The 21,981-nt window shown below is 38.7% G+C and overlaps 1 protein-coding gene across 4 annotated transcripts in view; it reads right to left on the bottom strand.

The window, feature by feature from the left end:
• KDM4C (lysine demethylase 4C) overlaps positions 1-21,981 on the bottom strand; it is a 390,541-nt gene that overhangs the window by 285,979 nt on the left and 82,581 nt on the right. For all 4 annotated transcript variants that reach the window (XM_012451385.2, XM_012451384.2, XM_064381825.1 and 1 more), the window contains exon 5: positions 19,277-19,470. In XM_012451385.2, the coding sequence (XP_012306808.2) occupies positions 19,277-19,470 (194 nt within the window). The remainder of the gene's footprint in view (positions 1-19,276; positions 19,471-21,981) is intronic.

Genomic DNA, 21,981 nt, shown 5'->3' on the forward strand with positions numbered 1-21,981 from the left:
TCTATCACTCATATAGATGTCTACCTCACTTCTCTCAAAACACCGCTCTCCATGTTTCAATTCACAGCCTCTCAAACCCCACCCAGATTCCATCACCTTGAAGTTTTCTTTGACCATTACAAATCTCAGCAAACTTATCCCTTTCCTCCTCCCACAGCCCTTCAATTTTATATTATGTAGTATTATATACTACTTCCCAAAGTAAGATGCTGCTCAATGTGCATAAATCATATTTGTCTTGATAGGACTTGAGTTGCATGAGGTAGAAAAAGCCTACCACCATCCAGACATTTTCACATAAACTTTCGATTTTCGACTACCTTGTATAGTGACTGCCTGCTTCATAGCCAGGCCCTATATTATGGGCCACAGTTGCTCAATTATGTAACTAATTCCAAATTCTTTGAAGATAAGAATGTGCTTTACACTTTTTTTGTATACTTTGAAAACCATCAGATAAAATGCCTACCACTGTATACCCTCAAGTACATACTGATTTGTTAAAATTAATAATTATTCATTTAACCTCTGGGACAGTAGGGTTTTTCTTCAGCTATTCTGCATGTTGCCAAAGTACCGCTAACACTAAAAAACTGAAATCACTAATGAACACACTAATTAGATATGCACAGGATAATGTTGCATTTAAAACTGAAGTCTTCTATAAATTTTTTTAAAGATTTTTTTTGAAGGCCAAGGAAAACAAAATTCCTCTAAACATATCTTCAGGTGTAGAATGGCCTGATCAGATCAACAAATATACATAAACTGATGTTGTCTGGTGGTTGTGATACAAACACTATCTCAAACTGAATGACATTAGGACAATATTTCACAGTAATAGTAGGTAAATCTATACTTCTGAAAATCTACTTTCTCTGGTTCAGGTTTTCTCTGAGAACTGTCCTCTTTGTACTTCTTTCAAGATAAACTCAATCCACAATCCAGTTACTCATTTGCCAGTACTTCTCCAAGACTAACTCCTACTTCTCAGATTACTCTCTCAAAACTCTGTATTGTCTTTCGAGAGCCCTGGGGCTGTGTGCTTAGAACCAAATGTTCTCTGTTGTCCCACTGCCCAGACCTCTGTCACAGGGCTGTCACAGGCAGCTGCCAAGGGTCCCTCTGTCTCTCTCACCAACAGGGGCTGCAGTACCTCCACATGGCCCAGTTTCCACTCACCTTGTGACATCCAGGACCACAGAGGGGAGAATTCCTTCCAGGTCGATGTCACGCTCAGGCAGGTCAGTCCTAAAACAGGGCTGTCCTATGTCCCCTGTACCTAACTAAGGCTGTATGAAGTAATCATTCCCTCCCTTATTTATATTTCTGCTTGTTGTTGCTGTTTTGCTCACAGTCATCCCCTATGAAGGAGAAAGCCCAGTCCCTCAAAGACAATTTTTTAAATAGGTAACAATCCCAAAATAATCCCGCCTGCCCCATTCCTGGCATCAGCTTGTGTGCCTGACTTGCCCTCCACCTTCGCTAAAGTGTTCAAAAACACAGTGAAAAAGAAGAACTGACCAATAAATATAACTACAGCTCATCACAGTCATTATTTATTAAGCACTGATAACACACCAGAGCTTATGCTAAGATGCTGTAATACAAGTCCCACTACTACCTCCATTTAACTATCGAGAAAGTCAAAGCTTAGTTACAGGCACCTCTTCACTTGAGCAAGATGGATGATAGAGCTGGCACCCGACTTCAGACCTATTTTAACTCCAAAGAACAAGATCTACTCTCCAACCCCATTTCCCAACCCTGTTTCCCCAACAATCACTATGAAGATGTCAAAAGGAAAGAAGTGAAAGAGCCCACCTGTCCTCCATTGGAAAAACCCCCTCTTACGATGAACAAGCAAAAGACAATGGCATTTCAAATAAACTACAGATACAAAGAGTAAGACCAGCAAACCACTACCTGAAGTGGTTGTTTTTTTTTCAGGGGGATGCAAGGGAGTTCTTGTTACAAAAACACTTTATGAATCAAAAAGTTAAGTATCTATATTATATTTCACAAAACTCAAAATTCCTGAAGTAGTTAATTTATAATACACTTTTTAATCAAAGCATATTCATAACTAATTGTCAAAAAGATTGAATAACTGCAGATTTTACAGATGTGACGACGTTACATTTTCACATTACTTATGGTGCTAAAAAGTTTTAATACTTGTGCATTTATTAAAAATTAAGCATTAAGTTTTAAATTATGAGGTCTTGTTAGTTAACTGTGGAAAGTAGAACATTTCATACTTAATTCTCAGTTCTTAAAAATAGATGAATGTGAGAAACAGAAAGCATGGCTATAGGGGATGCTGCAGGCAGACTGCCAAGTCCCTTTCCTGGCAAGGCCCTTGCTGCCTTCATGAAAGGAAAGCGCCTCGCCCTCTATCACACTCACCCTGAGCTCCGGTTCCCTCCACCAAAACCAACCCCTTGAAGAGGGAGGGAATGGCAGCCCACATGCAATGGATGGCCTAGGCTTGTGTATAAAGGGTTGGCCATCTTGCCTGAATTTGGGGCAATTCTGAAAGACAATGTCAGCTTCACCACTGCCCTTAGGATCTGCCCAGGACACTGCTGGAGTATAACTTCCCCTTCTGCCCAGTCCTCCCTTCCTCACTGCTCACAGTGTTATTCCTGGAGCACTATACAAGAAAGCCCCGACACACATATCTCAGAGTGAACTCCCCAAGTACTCTAAGCTAAAACAATAAGAATAAACATGTACGTAAAGAGGTGTCACTTAAATACCAGTCCTCTTGCCTTATAAGCTAGGCATCTGCCGGGCGCGGTGGCTCACGCCTGTAATCCCAGCACTTTGGGAGGCAGAGGCGGGTGGATCACGAGGTCAAGAGATCGAGACCATCCTGGTCAACATGGTGAAACCCCGTCTCTACTAAAAATACAAAAAATTAGCTGGGCATGGTGGCGCGTGCCTGTAATCCCAGCTACTCAGGAGGCTGAGGCAGGAGAATTGCCTGAACCCAGGAGGCGGAAGTTGCAGTGAGCTGAGATCGCGCCATTGCACTCCAGCCTGGGTAACAAGAGCGAAACTCCGTCTCAAAAAATAAATAAATAAATAAATAAATAAGCTAGGCATCTAAGAGTACGTATGGCCTAGAGAATGAGGTATCTGAAATGAGGCCCGGCAGAACACGAGATTAAAAGCCCCGAGAAAAGGAACTCAGCTAGAGCTTAGCCACACCCTTATGCCATTTGTGGCCCATTTCCTGACATAACATTTAGATGAAAACCAGAAACCCTAACAACCATATGTGCAGGCAGTCATAACTGAGGAAGCTACAGTGAGAAAAAATCCTTACAAGAAGGGAATAACTAAGCTTTATAAAGGTGGGCAGTTCTTTTTAATCTGGGATTTCAAATACAATTTGACATCCATATACATGTAAATTAATTCCCTGAGCAACTAGAAAAATTAGTAGTAAGTTACCATTAACTAACATCATTATTATAAAATCTGGTAAGACAATAACTGCACAAAACTTGACTTTCAAGAAATAACATATTTTACGTTACCTAGTCTACTGAATATTTTCTAAGTGGAAAATAATTTCATGTCCTACACACTATTTTTCATGAGAAAAAAGGTATTCTAAATTAGTTGATATCAACTCTGGACAACCCTTTAAAAAAGCTTTCCTGACCTCTCCCGTATTCTAAATTAGTTGATATCAACTCTGGACAACCCTTTAAAAAGCTTTCCTGACCTCTCCAAAATACTCAACAGAGAATACATGCAGTAGTAAAGTGACCTTTCTAGTACTGTCAGCCCTCCATACCAAGGGTTCCACATCCATGGAGTCAACAAATCACAGATCAAAAATATGCTGGGGGGAAAACTGTTGTGTCGGTACTGATCATGTACAAACTGTTTTTTTGGTCAGTATTCCCTAAACAATTCAGTATAACAGCTATTTACATAGCATTTACACTGTATTAAGGATTACAAGTAATCTAGAAATGATTTAAAGGACAGGGGAGAATGTTCATGGGTTATATGTAAACAACATGGACTTTATATCAGGGACATGAACAGCCACAGATTTTGGTATTGTGAATGGAATCTGGAACCAATTGCTCAAGGATACTGAGGGGTGATTCAACTAAGTGATCCAGTTAACTAATTTTCAAACTGCTTTCCACACCCCAAAGCTCCCAGAGTTTCCTGGGATTCACGCTACATTATCTACCGAAACTCTCTTCATGTGAGGATATTTTCCTACTAAAGTTTCCTTACGTATGAATGCCTGCACATATGGCTGCTAGAATTTCTCTATTTCACCTAAACATTCTGTCAGGAAATGGGCCACAGGTGGCATAAGGGAGAGACAAAGCTCAAGCTGAGTTCTTTTTCTCAGGGGTTTTTTATCTGGCATCTTTATAGGGCCTCAGCTCTACAAGGTGCCTCCAGGGAAGGTTTGGTGTGGGGAAAGCTTCCCACCACACATTTCATCCAGATCAGCTCTGCCTTAGGTTTTTTGCTTTAATTATTGAGATTGTGCAGAAACTTTCAAGTATAGACAGTTTAAAAAATCTGTGTTAAAGTTTTTCCAAAGTAGGGACACATCTCGGAAAACATTCTTTCTGGTTGATACATAAGTATTCTGTGTAAGATTTGGATTCCATGGAAGATTTTAATTCCACTAAAATTTTGCTAACAAGAGTTCTGCTACTGCAATAAAATACAGTGGAGAAGTGGAGGGGAAGGGTTAAAAGCTTTATGTCTCAACTGTAAGTAAGCTTCATAAGTAGAAACCATTCTGTCAAGTTCACCATGGTATTGCTAATACCTAGTCCAGTACCTGACACAGGTGTGTGCTCAATAAGTATTTAATGAACAAATTAGAAAAATAGATAAACCATAAATGACCAAACATAGATGCAATGTTTTATAACAGCATTAAGCATTAATAAAACAGGTAAAGATGCCATTTCGAGAAGATTCTAAAATGCAAGAACATAAAAAACTGATAAGTGAAAAACATGCCCATAAAAAGCTGTCTGCCCATATCAGAAATTTTCTGAAGCAAACTTTTCCCAATAAAAAATAATCTTACCTTATATAGAAATCTTCAGAGAACAGTACTCTTTTCAAGTTATCATTTATTCAAATATCAATTACGGTTTCTGATACCAAAATGATACTACAGAAGCAAGCTGGATTCACTCCTCCCACAAGCCCCGCAGAAAACCAAAAACAAATACACAGCAGCAAGTCATCACCAGGAATATCCTGGAACTCAAATATGAGGAAGGTTCAGTTCCCAGGGTCACAGAGAAGTAAAAAAATTCTAAGCAAATGGTAAAAGAACAAGACAGACTTCTTTATCCTCAGCACCCCTTCCTTTGATCTGCCTGAATCAAGTGTGCAGAAAATATACTCTCTATTCACGGTTTCTACATGAGAATAGAGTAGACAACCAGCTTCCCGAACATTGTGGGTTTCCTGGTAGGAGACACGTCCCTTCTTTAATCTGTAGAAAGCATTGGGAGTACCTAAAGAAAGAAATATCCCTGATGACAGCCAGACACAAAGAGGGATGGCAAGAATAACATTCCCTGGAAACTCTACTCTGCAACTCAGCCAAAGGAGATGCCAAATAAGAGTGGCTGCTCAGCAGTGCTACACTGTAAGAGGTTTGTTCCACAGGCCTCCTGGGAATGAACCCCTAGCTAGCCCTCTCACACTCTTTGAGAAATCCCCCATTCAAGACAGACAGCACTCTGATCCTTTACTAGAGCTAAAAAAAACCTGGGCATAAGGCACCATCTGGTACCAAAAAGGAAGCAGTAACCTAGCAGAAAAAGAAAAGAAAAAAGGATATTCAAGAATATTCTTGGTAAATATGTCCAAGGTGAATTATAAGAATTAGTCATATCTAATAGTAACACCCCTCCAACCAAAGAAAAAGGCTGGGTGTGGTGGCTCCATGCCTGTAGTCAGTCCCAGTACTTCAGGAAGCCAAGGCAGGCAGATCACGTGAGGTCAGGAGTTCGAGACCAGGCTTGTCAACATGGTAAAATCCCGTCTCTACTAAAATTACAAAAATCAGCTGGACACTGTGGCACATGCCTGTAATCCCAGCTACAAGGGGCTGAGGCAGCAGAATTGCTTGAAACTGGGAGGCAGAGGTTGCAGTGAGTCTAGATCACACCACTGCACTCTAGCCCAGATGATAAAGCAAGACTCTGTCTCAAAAAAAAAAAAAGAAAAGAAAACAGAGAAGATTGAGATAAATAACTAAGTCTACAATAATGCAAAGACATAGACATATATCCACAAGAAACAACAGCAAACAGGGAACCATGACATCCTCAAATGGACAAAGCAAGAAAACTGTGACTGACTGGCCCTAATGAGAGAGCTATATGTGAGCTCTCTGATCAGGAATTCAAAATAGCACTTTCAAAGAAACCAGTATTCTCCAAGATATCACAGAAAAGCAATTCAAGAATCAGAGAAATTTAACAAGGAGATTGAAATAATTTTTTAAAAATCATACAGAAATCTTGGGACTAAGAAATACATTTGCTGAACTAAAAAATACATCAGAGGCTCTCAACAGCAGAACTGATCAAGCAGAGGAAAGAAACAGTAAGCTTGAAGACAGGCTAGTTGAAAATAGACACAGGAGAAAAAAAATAAATTTAAAAAAAGATTGCCAACAAGATATAGAAAATTACCTCAAAAGATCAAATCTAAAAATTACTTCTGTTCAAGAGGGAACTGAGCAAGAGCAAGGAGTAGAAAGCTTATTCAAAGAAATAATAACAGAAAACCTTCCGAAACTAGAAAAAGATATAAATATCCAGGTATAGGAAAGTCAGAGGTCACCAAACAGGTATGACCCAAATAAGATTACCCTAAGGTATGTAATAAATTTCTCAAAGGTAAAAGACAAAGAAAGGATCTTAAAATTAGGAAGAGAAAAGAAGCAAATGACATATAAAGGAGCTTTATCTAATTCATCTGGCAACAGACCTCTCAGTGAAATCACACAGGCCAAGAAGTAGTGAGATGGCATTTTCAAAGTGCTGAAAAACGGGGGGGACTGTCATCCAAGAATACCGTAACCAGCAAAGCTGTCCTTTAAACATAAAGGAATGATAAAGTCTTTCACCAACAAACCAAAGCTGAGAGAATTCGCCATCACCAGACCCATCTTACAAGAAATCTTAAAGGAAGTTCTTCAATATGAAGCAGGGAGGGGGAAAAACCCACTAATGTGCAAGAAGAAAACATTTAAAGATGTAAAACCCACCAGAAAATTAAGTATATGAACAAACTCAGAATACTCTATTACTGTAATTGTGGTATTGGTATGGTTTGAATATTTGACACCTCCAAAACTCATGTTGAAAGCTGATCCTCAATGTTGGAGTTGTGGCCTAATGGAAGGTGCTTCCATCATGGGGGTGGATCACTCATGAATGGCCTGGTGCCATCTTCCCGGTAATCAGTAAGTTCTCACTCAGTTAGTTCCCATGAGAGTTGGCTGTTAAAAAGAGCCTGGTCCTCTCTTCCTTCTCACTCTTGATTTGTCTCTCTTACCATGTGATCTCTGCACATGCTGGCTTCCTTTCACCTTCCACCATGAATGGAAGCAACATGTGACCCTCACCAGATGCAGAAGCCTAATCCTGAACTTTTCTAGACATCAGAATTGTGAGCCAAATAAATCTCTTTTCTTTACAAATTACCCTGCCACAGGTATTCCTTCACAACTACACAAAGAAAGTCAGATGTAATCCACACATAACTCCAGTAAAAAGCCCCAAAGAAAAATGTATCAAAAACAATAACTACAGTAACCTATTCAAAAGCAGACAATATTAAAATATGTAAATTAAGAAAACAAAAAAATCAAAACATACGATGGGGGGAGTTAAAACATAGGGTTTTTTGTTTTTATTTTGTTTCCATTCTTTTCTGTATAACTTGTCATAAATATCTAAGGTGATAGATATCCCAGTTACCCTGATTTGATCTTTAATATTAAATGAATGTATTAAATTATCACATGTACCCCAAAATATGTATAACTATTATATATCAATGAAAACAAATAAATAAATAATAATTACATCATCCATGAATAATATAAAGTACCTTAAAAGATTCCACAAAAACTGCCTTATAAAGTTCCACCACAGTGAACTCCAACAAAGTACTGAAGCATTTTCAAGATTTCCCATGACTCAAGTTTATTTATTTATCTATATATATTTTTTGAGACAGAGTCTTACTCTGTCACCCAGGCTGGAGCACAGTGGCACAATCTTGACGATCTCGGCCCACTACAACCTCCACCTCCTGGGTTCAAGCAATTCTCCTGCCTCAGCCCGCTAAGTAGCTGGGATTACAGGTACACACCTCCAAACCTGGCTAACTTTTTTTCTGTATTGTTAGTAGAGATGGGGTTTCATCATGTTGGCCAGGCTGGTGTCGAACTCCTGACCTCAGGTGATCCACCTGCCTCAACCTCCTAAAGTGCTGAGATTTCAGATGTGAGCCACTGCGCCCAGCCTGAAGTGTAACCTTCAAGGGAAAACTACCTGTACAGCTTCTTTACAGTTGGAAACTTCCTTGAGAATTAAGAGATTTTCAAAAGTGCACTTTATTCAAAGCAATCAAACTACAAGTAACATGCAAACTGAAAAAAATAAACAAAGCTTTAAATATTATAATAAAAGTAAACAGTAAATGGTCAAATGTTTCTGCTAATACCAAACATTCCCTAAATAAGATTAATCTTCATTACTTAGGCACAGAGATATAACTTATGGGACATGAAGACAATAAAGGCGACCCGTCTAATTCAAATCCTTTCTCAGGCATAATACCTTTCCAAAAACCACTCACTTTTTTAACCACACTTAAAGGAAAATTGTTAAATAAGCTTTTTGTCTCTGATTAGAAAATCATATCAGAGACTATGCAACTGACTGCCAAGTCCTCTCAGAAATATACATTGTAGATCAGGCATGGTGGCTTATGCCTATAATCCCGGCACTTTGGGAGGCCAAGGGGGGTGAATAACCTGAGGTCAGGAGTTCAGGACCAGCCTGGCCAATGTGGAAAAACCCCATCTCTACTAAAAATATAAAAATTAGTCAGGCATGGTGACATACGCCTATAGTCCCAGCTACTTGGGAGGCTCACGCAGGAGAATCGCTTGAACCTGGGAGGTGGCAGTTGCAGTAAGCTGAGATCATGCAATTGCAATCCAACCTGGGAGACAGAGTGAGACTCCGTCTCAAGAAAGGAAAAAAAAAGTTATTGCAAATAACTTTATGCATGAGTTCAAGAAACTTTATGAATGATTCCTCAAATAAGGAAATCCCTTATGAAGCCCACACAAATAAGTCACTAGGAGGAAGAGAGGGAAGAAGGGATGGACTTATGACAATTGGCTATATTACATTTGAGGTATGTTGTTTGTAGATTTCTCTTATGCAACAAATATAAATCTGTGATTATCACTGACAGTCAAAATATAGTAGACTGTCTTAAAGTTTCTAACAAGCAGTTTTCTGTAATTCTAAAATTTCCTATACATCAAGCTAGTTCTAATCAAAGCATCACATAGGATGCGTGACTATTTTTCTATAGGCTGGCTTTGTCAGATTCATCCCTAAGAAGTTAAAAGTATGTTATAAGATTAGCAACAGCTGAAAGAAGCATGAAACTGCATATATCTATGATATACAAGTTGTGATGCCAGGTTAACAAAGACAGCATACATGTGGTGCTGCCCTCAAGGAGTTGAATATCTCATGGGAGAAACAAGACAAAAATACACAAATTAATGAAGAGCTCTATGAGAACAGAAAAAATGGTAAAACTGAGTATTACAGCTATATAAATTACAATAAAAAAGACCAAAGTTGGTTCAAGAAGTGACAAAAAAACTTAACAAATTAAAGATTTGTTAGTTTCAAGTCCAGTGTAGAGATTTATTTCCACGTACTGCCTATGCCCTGGGTAAAAGTGATCAATCACTTGCCGGAAATGCTTTTACAATAACTTAAGCAAATATACATTTTTAATAACTGTAACATTATATATATATATATATTCCATCTTAAGCAAATAGCCTTAGTTTTTTCATTTTTGACACTTTTATAAAAAATGAGTCAGTTGGGGTAAGTTAATCAACTTTCATAAGATTTTAAGCCAGGAGCTCAATCTCAAAACAAGTATTCTCAATCTAGAGAAATACAATGTTGAGATCATTTTTAACATGAATTAAAATAGATTCCAAGTAACACATGGAAAAACATACAAATTAACTTCAATGTAAAAACTATTTGCCCTGTACTACTGGAAGAGTAAAGAGGACTATGTTACAGCCTTCAGAAGCTGGGCTCAGACTCTGCGTCTCTTGTCACAATCCTAGCAGACTCCTTTTTTGTTTGTTTACTTTTATTTTAGGACTGCAGGTACAAGTGAAGGTTTGTTATACAGGTAAACTCATGTCATGGGGGTTGGTTGTACAGATTATTTCACTACCCAGGTATTAAGCCTAGTATCCAACAGTTATTTATCTGATAGGTTAAACAGGTAAAGTACACTTAATTTGTGACAAGAACTGACTAGCTTCTTCCAAGGTACTTTCCCGAAGGGGACAGAATCTAAATAGATGTCTAGTTGAAAATTCACCATCTTTTCCCTAGACAGAACAAAACCCTCTGTGAAGATATAACTCATTTTTTCTAAATGTGGGGTTTTGTTTCTGACTTCAAGAATGTTTCCAAGTAAAATATCTAAAGAAAAAACCTGAAGTGCCAAACAGTGTTGAGCCAGACATTTCTCCCACCTACACCTCCAAAGGCCCCCCATCCCCATCACCTGTCAATTATCACAAGATTACAACTTAGCCACATTACAGCTCTCTGAAAACCTTCTTTCTTATGCTACAGTCTGGCACCCCCCAAAACGGGGGCATGTTTCTCTTTTAGTTCGCATAAAATCTAATTAAAAGAAAGTTCATGGTGTAAAAGAAACACAGGCAGCCTTTCGTCTTGCCTACTTCTTCATCTTTACTCTTTCCTTTTCTCCTTAAACCTACAGGAAATATCAGATAATAGTTTGAATCCCAATTGCAAGACTTAAGATTGTAAGTAATTCTCCAAGTCCTCAGTTTTAAAATGGTGGTTTTCTCAGAAAAACCACCTACTTGAAACATCTATTGTCTGTGATACCAGAGATTATTTCTTTTTTGTCTTTTTATTTGAGATGGAGTCTCACTCTGTTGCCAGGCTGGAGTACAGTGATGCCATCTTTGGCTCACTGCAACCTCCGCCTCCCAGGTTCAAGCAATTTTCTGCCTCAGCCTCCTGAGTAGCTGGGACTATAGGCATGTGCCGCCATACCTAGTTAATTTTTATATTTTTAGTAGAAACAAGGCTTCACCACGTTGGCCAGGATGGTCTACATCTCTTGACCTCATGATCCACCCACCTCAGCCTCCCAAAGTGCTGGGATTACAGGATTAAGCTACCGCACCCGGCCACCAGAGATGATTTCTAACAGTGATCAGTATAGTTCCTGGCAAACATCAAAGGACTTCACTAAAATGAAATGGCCTCACCAAAGACAACACACTTTACAACCTCGTTAAAACCCTACTAATTAAAAAGCAAGTTTACACAAAATGAATACATTTGGAGTCACATCATAACGTTTTTAAATCTATTTGTAATCCTAGCTCTAGAAACGCAATCATGAAAAAAGCCACTTTCCAATATACTATAGTCAAATAACAATTTTTCCAAAACAAGTATTAAATAGCATGCATTTTCAACAAAATCCAATCTACACAGTGAGATTAAGCAGTGTATGAAAACAAAAAAAAAGAGAGAGATACCAAAAAAAGATAAAGCTATGTAAAATAATTTGTTAACTACTAACACAGTAATTTTTTTTTTTAAGACAGAGTCTCTGTTGCCCAGGCTGGAGTACAGTAACATGATCTCAGCTCACCACAACCTCCACCTCCCAAATTCAAGTGATTCTCCTGCCTCAGCCTCCTAAGTAACTGGGACTACAGGCAGGTGCCACCATGCCTGGCTAATTATTATATTTTTAGTAGATATGGGGTTTCACTATGTTGACCAGGCTGGTCTTGAACTCCTGACCTCATGATCCGCCCACCCCGGCCTCCCAAAGTGCTGGCATTATGGGCATGAATCACTGCGCCTGGCTGTCATTTATAATCAAGAGCACTTATTAATACAAATTATGAAGTTCATGTTTAAAACACTTCATGCCATGTATACATGCAATATATATTTGCTAAATATACATACATTTGCTAAATGTATGTGTAAAATGTTAGCATCTATTAAGCACTATGTTACATCTCCAGCTGTGATATGTGCGTTGTACATAGTATACTATTTAATCCACACAATTGCCTTAGGAGGTGGGTGCCAAAACCATCTGAGTATTTTAGGAGAGGAAATTGAGGTAAGGAGGTAATTTAATAATTGCCCAAGGTCACATGCTCAGTAAAGAGTAATGCCAGAATGCAAAACTCAAGACTAACATTAAAACCTGTATTCGTAAATACTACACAACACTGATCAAAATGATCTAATGAAAAAGCATTGAACTAATGTGCACCTATCCTGAATAACTGGATACTTCTTAACTGCTACACAGAATTTTAATAAAATCTCAGTTTACTAAACAAAATTTAACCACATCCAAAATGCTACAGCCCATCCTTAATTTTCTAAAAACTTTCAGGAAAACCTTTCATGATTTTAAACATTTTCACAGCTTAAAACAAATCCTCTTACACCTCATCTCCCTCATTCTCTAAAAAGTAAATCTGAAAGTTTCTTATTCATTTTGTTTGCACCCAGTCTGGAAAAGAAAGACTCAAGGTAACATCTGAATTTTGTTTCCTCCAACGGTTAGCCCCTCACACAAGAGGCTTGGAAGGGAAAATCACATTTTTCTTCAATCACTGAAACTCCTATTCTATTATAAATACGTACATTATGGCAAGTTCAGACTTTAAGTAACTACTATGGCTAAAAAACATTCTTTTCATAAAGTTATAAAAATAATTATGAATATTTGTATAATACTTTACAGTTTACAAAGTACTTTTATACATAGTATATACCTGGACTCTCCTAGATATCCTTTAAGTAGACAGAGAATAAATCATGACTCTATTTGGCAGTGAGAGAAACTCATGATGAAAGGAGTGTAGTGACTTGCCCTAAGTCATTCCCAGTAAGTGACAGATTGGGATTTTAAAACAGGACTTCTGGCTCCAAAGTCAATATTCATTCCAAGAAAATAATACTTTACCACTGACTGTCAAAGCAGTTTTCTATCTGCTTACTCTAAGGATCCTTTTTCCCTTAAACCTACAGCCAGAAATGTTCAAATAAATCACCAGCAGCTTTGAAGTCTCTTCAATACAAACCTTTCTGTATTCATGAACACTTACTCCGCAAACATACTACACAGGGTGGCTAGAAATGTATGTCTCAGATCTTCCACCTGGAGCTGTACATATCTATATACAGCAACTCAGGAAACTTAGTATTCTTAATAGTTACATTTTAGACTCTTTTTTTTTTTTTGAGACAGGGTCTCACTCTGTTGTCCAGGCTGGAATGCAGTGACACCACCTCAGCTCACTGCAGCCTTGACCTCCTTGGGCTTAGGCAATCCTCTCACTTCAGCCTCCCGAGCAGCTGGGGCTATAGGCATGAGCCACTACGACTGGCTAATTTTTTTATTTTTTTGTAGAAATAGTTTTGCTTTGTTGCCCAGCCTGGTCTTGAATGGATGGGCTAAAGTGATCCACCTAACCTGGCCTCCCAAAGTGCTGAGATTATAGATGTCAGCAACCGCACCTGGCCTAGACAAGAATCCTTTTTTCCTAAATATTTTCTTGCCTGCCCTTAAACAGATTGATCCAAAATAATTTAACACTCTCCTTGATTCAATACAAGAATTCTTTACAGGGCATCAATCCTATAGCCAGGCCCTTTGTGTTAAGTGCTGATAATGCAAAGGTTAAAAAAAAAAAAAAAAACCATGGACCCTAACTTCAAGGCACACACAGGCAAGTGGGAGGATGGTGGAGGAGAAAGGAAGCGGGAGAATGAGGGAAATGGGGGAAGAGGTGGCCACAACCGTTGTAAGATGTAAAAGCAATGTCTAAAGTAGGGGCAGCACATGGTCCAGAGTCTTTAGGCAAAACCTAAGTGATACATGGACAGATGAGAGCAGCATGAACCCTTAAGTAAGGAGGGAATCATAAGCAGTCTTTGCAATAATCCCATCCAGAGCTTGTCTCCTGGGGGTAGAATTCAAGAAGAAATAGACTTTAAATGCTAACCTATAAGGCCAGAGAGAAGGAAGAGAAAACAGTATGTGACAAATATTTCAAACACTGGAGAGGCCACCCCCTAGAGAAAAGAAAAGGCAGCCATCCCAGACTGAAGGGGACATATAGCTCACCAAGGAGAGGACAGTCAGAAGAGGATGCTGGTGCACACACACACACACACACACACACACACACACACACATGTGCATACAGAACCTTACAGCCCTTTGTCCTCTTGTTTTGTCAACTCAATAAAAATATTCCTGTGACTCAGATCATGAGTCACAGAATCACAGGTGGTCATTCTGGCTAATCTTGTGACTTGGGGGAGTGAAGGAACTGGAGTCCACACAAGTAGAGTTATTTGTCCAAAGCCCATGCACTAGTACAGAATAAAGACTAGAGCCCTGATTATTGAGCCTGGGAGTCCTAAGCTCTGCTACACTGTCTACCTCCCAATACTAACATGAATTTGTGTTGCTTCTAACACCTTTCAAAGCTCACCTCAAATATATAATAAGAATTACTAAAATGAATTTTAATAATGACAAAGTTTACCTCAAAATTATTTATGCTGAGGAAATATAATATTTCATACATCTACTAGGATGTAGGGCCATTTATAACACCCTCTTCCTACAGTAGTTAACTTAGAAAATGGTAGGTAGAATCAGTGTCGTAATTCACTGCTGCATTTTATTATTTTATTATTATAAACAGTGGCCAAGGTTAATAGTGATGGTATAAATCTACTCTTAATGTGTATAATGGAGGCTGTATACTTAATAACTAATAAAGTAATTAACTATTGAACATATACATTCTGCAAGAAAGAAACACTTTGGAAATGGACATAATTATTCTCACTCATGAATAGCGCTGTTCTTTCCCAAAGATATAAGACAGCAGAATCCATCTTAGCCCTGACCAGAATATTCTTCCCAAAGCGATCATTAGGAGAAACATCAACCTGTTCCCAGGAGAAGAAAAGACAGCCATCTTTCTTAATTAGAAAGCAGACACTTCATTTAAGCTTTCCTGATAGTGAAAACTCAAATTAACATCTCGGGCATCCTCATTCATTAATTCCTAACAAATCTCCAGAAAAGTTTTGTTACTAACTTTTCAGATATCTTAAGCAAGACAGAATATATAGTTGCATATATACTAGATTTTACTAACATGTTGAATTCACCCATTTCATTTAATTTTATCCACACTTAAAGTGAATGTCAGGAAGAGCATCAACATAAGAAAGTAGCTGAGAAACTGTCCAAGAGCCTACGCATTGTTGAAAATATTTCTCCTAGTCTCTCCAAGCTAAGTTCTGAAAGAATTAAAAGATGATGTTTCAACAAACTTTACGGTAATGCTATACAAACACGACAGAGATCCCTGCATCCTTAAGCGTATGCTCACAACAGGCCCACAAATAACACCTGAGTGCTGTGTGTAGTGGCTCATGCTTGTAACCCCAGCACTTTGGGAGGTTGAGGCAGAAGGATTACTTGAGCCCAGTAGGTCAGCACCATCCTGGACAACATAGTAAGACTCCATCTCACAAAAAGTAATAAATAAACATCTCAGTAATGAATAATCCCATCACATTCTCTTGTCACTGGAGCCTGTGTGAGTCCTAGACCACCTCTTAAAAAGTTTAATTTGGCCAGTTGTGGTGGCTCATGCCTATAATCCCAGCACTTCGGGAGGCCAAGGCAGGTGGATCACCTGAGGTCAAGAGTTTGAGACCACCCTGGCCAACATGACGAAACCCCGTCTCTACTGAAAATACAAAAATTAGCCGGGCATGGTGGCGCATGCCTGCCATCCCAGCTACTTGGGAGGCTGAGGCAAGACAATCACTTATCCAGGAGGTGGATGTTACAAGTGAGATTGCACCACTGCACTCCAGCCTGGGCAACAAAGCAAGGCTCTGTCAAAGACAGACAAAAGAAAGAAAGAAAAGAAAGAACAAAAGAACAAAAGAAAGAGAGAGAGAAAGAGAGAAAGAAAGAAAGAGAGAGAAAGAGAGAAAAAAGAAAGGAAAGAGAGAAAGAGAGAAAAAGAGAGAGAGAAAGAAGAAAGAAAGAAAGAAAAGAACCGGGCACGGTGGCTCACACGTGTAATCCCAGCACTTTGGGAGGCCAAGGCAGGTGGATCACGAGGTCAAGAGATCGAGACCATCCTGGTCAACATGGTGAAATCCCGTCTCTACTAAAAATACAAAAAATTAGCTGGGCACAGTGGCGCATGCCTGTAATCCCAGCTACTCAGGAGGCTGAGGCAGGAGAATTGCCTGAACCCAGGAGGTGGAGGTTGGAGTGAGCCAAGATCATGCCATTGCACTTCAGCCTGGGTAACGAGTGAAACTCCGTCTCAAAAAAAGAAAGAAAGGAAGGAAGGAAGGAGGGAGGGAGGGAGGGAGGGAGGGAGGGAAGGAAGGAAGGAAGGAAGGAAGGAAGGAAGGAAGGAAGGAAGGAAAAGTTGAATTTATTTCATTAAGACAGCTAAGAATTGAGGTCGGGCGTGGTGGCTCACATCTGTAATCCAAGCACTTTGGAGGCCAAGGCGGGTAGATCACCTGAGGTTGGGAGTTCAAGACCAGCCTGACCAACATGGTGAAACCCCATCTTTAATAAAAATATAAATAAATAAATAATAAAAATAAAAAATAATTTTAAAAAAGACAGCTAAGAATTGATCAAATGAAATATGCAAGTGAAGCATCTTTTAAATAAGTTTAATAGCTTCCCACAAACTTTTATAGATCACAAAACTCCACAGCAAATCAGAAACTGCCTGGATTTCTCTCATATGCCCTAAAATCTTTGACCTCCCAACTAAAACTTTGCTTCTAATTAAATGTCATTTTATAAAATTAGGAACTTTACTGTATTTATATTTTGTGGAGAAAGTTTACAACTTAGCAATTCACCAAATGATTAAACCTCAGGGGACATAATGGCAAGATGGAGACAGATATCATACATTGTATTTCAACGCCTAATCAACAGAAGAAGTTGAAAGAGACCATTATCTTTCAACTGGAGAGCTATAGGGCTGACGCAAGCACCTGAAAAGCATCTTATAATATTCACAACCATCATAACATCATATTTACCGGGTTGTCAAGTATATGCTTCATATACTTCTGTGTGCTATCCTACATGTACATGTATTAGAGAAAATATAACTGATATTTAAATCCTCTTAAGGCTAAAAACAATGAAAACAAATTGAAATACAAAACTGACCTACCACAAATGATACCAGGATGACTGACAGACTAGTAATTACAAATGAGAAGCCAATGTACTACACGATGCACTTTACAGAGACACATCTTAAAATTATTGCCCAGGAAGATGAGGAAGAGGTTCACAAATACAGGAAATAGCAAGTTTAAAACATGTGCTAGCATTAATATTCTTATTTTTTCCTGATACCCATCATCCAAGGAGTGCTAACTGGCCTCCTGATTCATCCCTTACCACACTAAATGGAAATTCTTATTTAATTAGAGGAGGGCTGGGTATGGTGGCTCATGCCTATAATCCCAACATTTTGGGAGGCTAAAACGGGCAGATCACCTGAGGTCAGGCATTAGAAACCAGCCTGGCCAATATGGTGAAAGCCCATCTCTACTAAAAAGACAAAAATTAGCTGGGCACGGTGGCACACGCCTATAGTCCCAGCTACTCGGAAGGCTGAAGCAGGAGAATAACTTGAATCCGGGAGGTGAAGGTTGCAGTGAGCCGGGATCGCACTACTGCACTCCAGCCTGGGCGACAGAGTTAGATCCTGTCTCGAAAAAATAAATAAATAAAAATAAAAAATAATAATTGGCTGGGCGTGGTGGCTCACACCTGTAATCCTACCACTTTGGGAGGCAGAGGTGGGTGGATTGCCTGAGCTCAGGAGTTCGAGACCAGCCTGGGATACACAGTGAAACCCCGTCTCTACTAAAATACAAAAAAATTAGCCGGACGCGGTAAGAGGTGCCTGTAGTCACAACTACTCAGCAGGCTCAGGCAGGAGAACTGCTTGAACCTGAGAGGCAGAGGTTGCAGTGAGCCGAGACCGCACCACTGCACTAGAGCCTGGGCGACAGAGCAAGACTCTGTCTCCGAAACAGTAAAATAAAATACAATAATTTAAAAAAAAATAATTAGAGGAGCATGAACCAGAAGATCATTAAGACTGTCTGAAACTACATACAGGAAGTCAACTCTTCCTAACTACCTCCCATATACCATCCAACAAATGCTCAAAGAAGTAAAGATGCCTAACAAATTCTTGGAGCCTAAAATATCTATCAATTCATGGCCCACAAAATGATCTGCAGGCAACTTGACATATACAGTCATGCATCACTTAATAACAGAGATATTTTTTGAGAAATATGTTGTTAGGTAATTTCATCATTGTGTGAATATCATGGAGGACTTACACAAATCTAGATGGTGGAGTCTACTACAGACCTATGCTATATGGCACAGCTTATTGCTTCTAGGCTACAAACCTGTACTGTACTAAGTATTATAGGCAATTTTAACACTAAGTATTTAGCTACAAAGTACATAGCTAATCATATCTAAACATGGAAAAGGAATTTTTCAATTGCATTATAAACTCGGGATGACTGCCATGTATGTGGTCCATCACTGATCTAAACATAGTTATACAGTACACCATGGGGTTTACGGCTTCCAAGCACAACCCTGGAGGAATAGAAGACAATTAATTATTACAGTCAAAAACTTCCTTACAGCTCACATAAATCTGAATCCACCAAATCAAAGAACAAAATCCTCTCCAATATGAGCCTGATGGCCAAATTTCAAAACTCCAAAGCAAATGAATATTAAACAATTAACTTGCCAAGACTTGGGCTCTCCAAAGTGGAGATAATTAATGCTATAGAGGTCCATGTCCTCGGTGTGCCATGCAAATGTGGTCTTCCACATGCCAAAATAGAGATATGGGGTATTTACACCCTCAATAGAAATGCCACACTCTTCTTCAACCACATCCAAGACTGTATTCAGGTGAGCTATGTTCCATTCATCTACACCCTGGAATGAGAAAGAAAAAAAAGACAGAGAAATCAGATTTCAAATCTTACTAAACCATGAAAGATAGCATTTATTAATCAAACCACTATCCACCTTAATTATTAACTGTATATTCTAATTCACTGAAAACTGAAAAATAAAACAATCAACAATCCTTATTCAAGAGCCACATGCATATATCTGTTATTATTATTTAACTGTTTGATTATACCAAATAGCTTCCTGATGCCAAATGGAAACCAAAGTTATAGCTCCACTCCCCACTTGGCTGTCAGCAAAAAATTATTCATTCAAAGCAGATGATCTGGTATGTGCTTTCCCTCTTCGGCATACCTTTTTGTTTTAGGGGTTTTGAGACTTGGGTTTTCTTGGGATTTTTTTGCACATTAGTTTAGAGGTAATATTCACCATCACGTATCACATCAAGAAACCAATAGCAAAATATATCATCTTTTATTCCTCCCCCATCCCTATCCATTCAATCTTAGCATGTAATACATTGTTTCTTTAAAATTCTACTCTAACTACTGGAAAAACTCTTGGCAGTATCCACTGATCACTGTGCTTCTACTGGTCCTTCAACTAAATATTAACCTCTTATGTTAACAGAAAAATGTAAACATATAATGGCTACTAAAACTATTTATTTATCCAAACTTTGGTAAAAATGCTAGAATAATGTAGTTTTATAACAGTAACCTAATATGGATGGTGATGGCAGAGCGAGAGAAGGTTGGAGTCACCACTACAAGAGTTAAGGTGATAGGAAAAGATTCTGGTTTTATTAGAACTTAACAACCTATTTTTTGCTGTTTTCCTTGAGACAGAGTCTCACTCTATTACCCAGGCTAGAGAGTAGTGGTGCAATCTCGGATCACTGCAACCTCTGTCTCCCAGGTTCAAGCAATTCTCATGCCTCAGCCTCCCACACAGCTGGAACTGCAGGCACAGGCCACCGCGCCCAGCTAATGTTTTGTATTCTTAGTAGAGATGGGAGTTTCACCATGTTACCTAGTGAACTCCTGGCCTCAAGTGATCCGTCTGTCTTGGCCTCCCAAAGTGCTGGGATTACACAGGTGAGCCACCACACCCGGCTACCAATCACTTATTCATTCACTACAGTTCAAAACTACTTAGAAATTTTTTACAAACCATACATTTTTCCCATATATGTTTATCATAACCAAATTCTAAATATCAGAAATTAGTCACATTACTATGTAATCATGGGGAAACTGAAATGTCTTTAAAGCCATTCCAACCTTTTCATGACACTATTAAAGAAAGGCACTGGCTGGGTGCAGTGGCTCAGGCCTGTAATCCCAGCACTTTGGGAGGCTGAGGCAGGCAGATCACTTGAGCCCAGGAGTTCAAGAACAGCCTGGACAACATGGCAAGAACCCATGTCTATTTTAAAAATGAAAAATAAAAGAAGGGTATTAAATTCATCTATGTCTACCAAAACTGTGCTCTCCAATAACTGTATCAACGGCTTCACACACAATCACCTCTAACATGTCCTCTACACACTAAAAGCTTTTAGAGTTGTTCTGTTTTCATTTTGGTCTTTAAATGATTTTCTAATCAGTTTGCTAATCTCACTTTCCAAAGCTTTTGGTTTAAAAAAGTATTGATGAAGAAGCTAATGAAACTCTGACTCACGTAACATATTTAAACATGCTGAAGGACATAATTTAATTCCTAAACTCTCTTAAGCCGCTACTCTATCTACAACTTAAGCCGCACACTGAGAAGCTTGTTATCTGGAAACTGGTCAAAGTATCCTTTTAGAGAAGATCGTAGGTTCCAACTTTTGAGACCTCATAAAAGTTCAATCACATTATGTAAAATATTTTATCTCACTCTATTTATAGTGATGCAATCTCTTAACTCTAGTCCAATCAGACTTCAGTCCAATCACTCTAATAATAGAGTCCTATTTAAAAGTCATTACTGAAGCAATGAATCTGAAGTAATAAATGAACACCATATTATAGGAACCATTTTTAAACTGAATGAGCTTGCAAATTTAGAAACAACTATTTCTCTAAAATTCCTACATATGGAGACATCTCAGTTTTATTTCTGACTGACACTATCTTTTAAAAATAACCAAGGTTGAATCCTTTGACATCCTAGACCCATGGTATAAGGGGAAGAGGGTAGAGATCAAATTGTGCTGGCCAAAAAGACCTAGATCATAACCCCAGTTCTGTGGGTCACTGAGGAGAAAATCACGGAGCTTTTCTGTGCTTCAAGTCTTTCTTCATGAAAACACAAGGGTTCTTGCACCTCTTAGAGTTGCTCGGAGCACTAAATAAGCTAATGAAAACTAACGTTTATAAAATAAAACTTAATTCTTACAACTGATGTAATAAATATCACCACTATTCTCTAGCAAATCTTACTGGAAAGCCTCCAAAAATCAATTCAAGCATTTGAGAAGTAATATTTAATAAAATGTGTGTAAATTCACTACTGAAGCTCTTGCCTTTAATGGGCAAATAACAT

This window comes from Aotus nancymaae, unplaced genomic scaffold (genome assembly GCF_030222135.1).
Source record: "Aotus nancymaae isolate 86718 unplaced genomic scaffold, 86718_ANA_hifiasm-v0.15.2.pri h1tg000003l, whole genome shotgun sequence".
Classification (NCBI taxonomy): Eukaryota; Metazoa; Chordata; class Mammalia; order Primates; family Aotidae; genus Aotus; species Aotus nancymaae.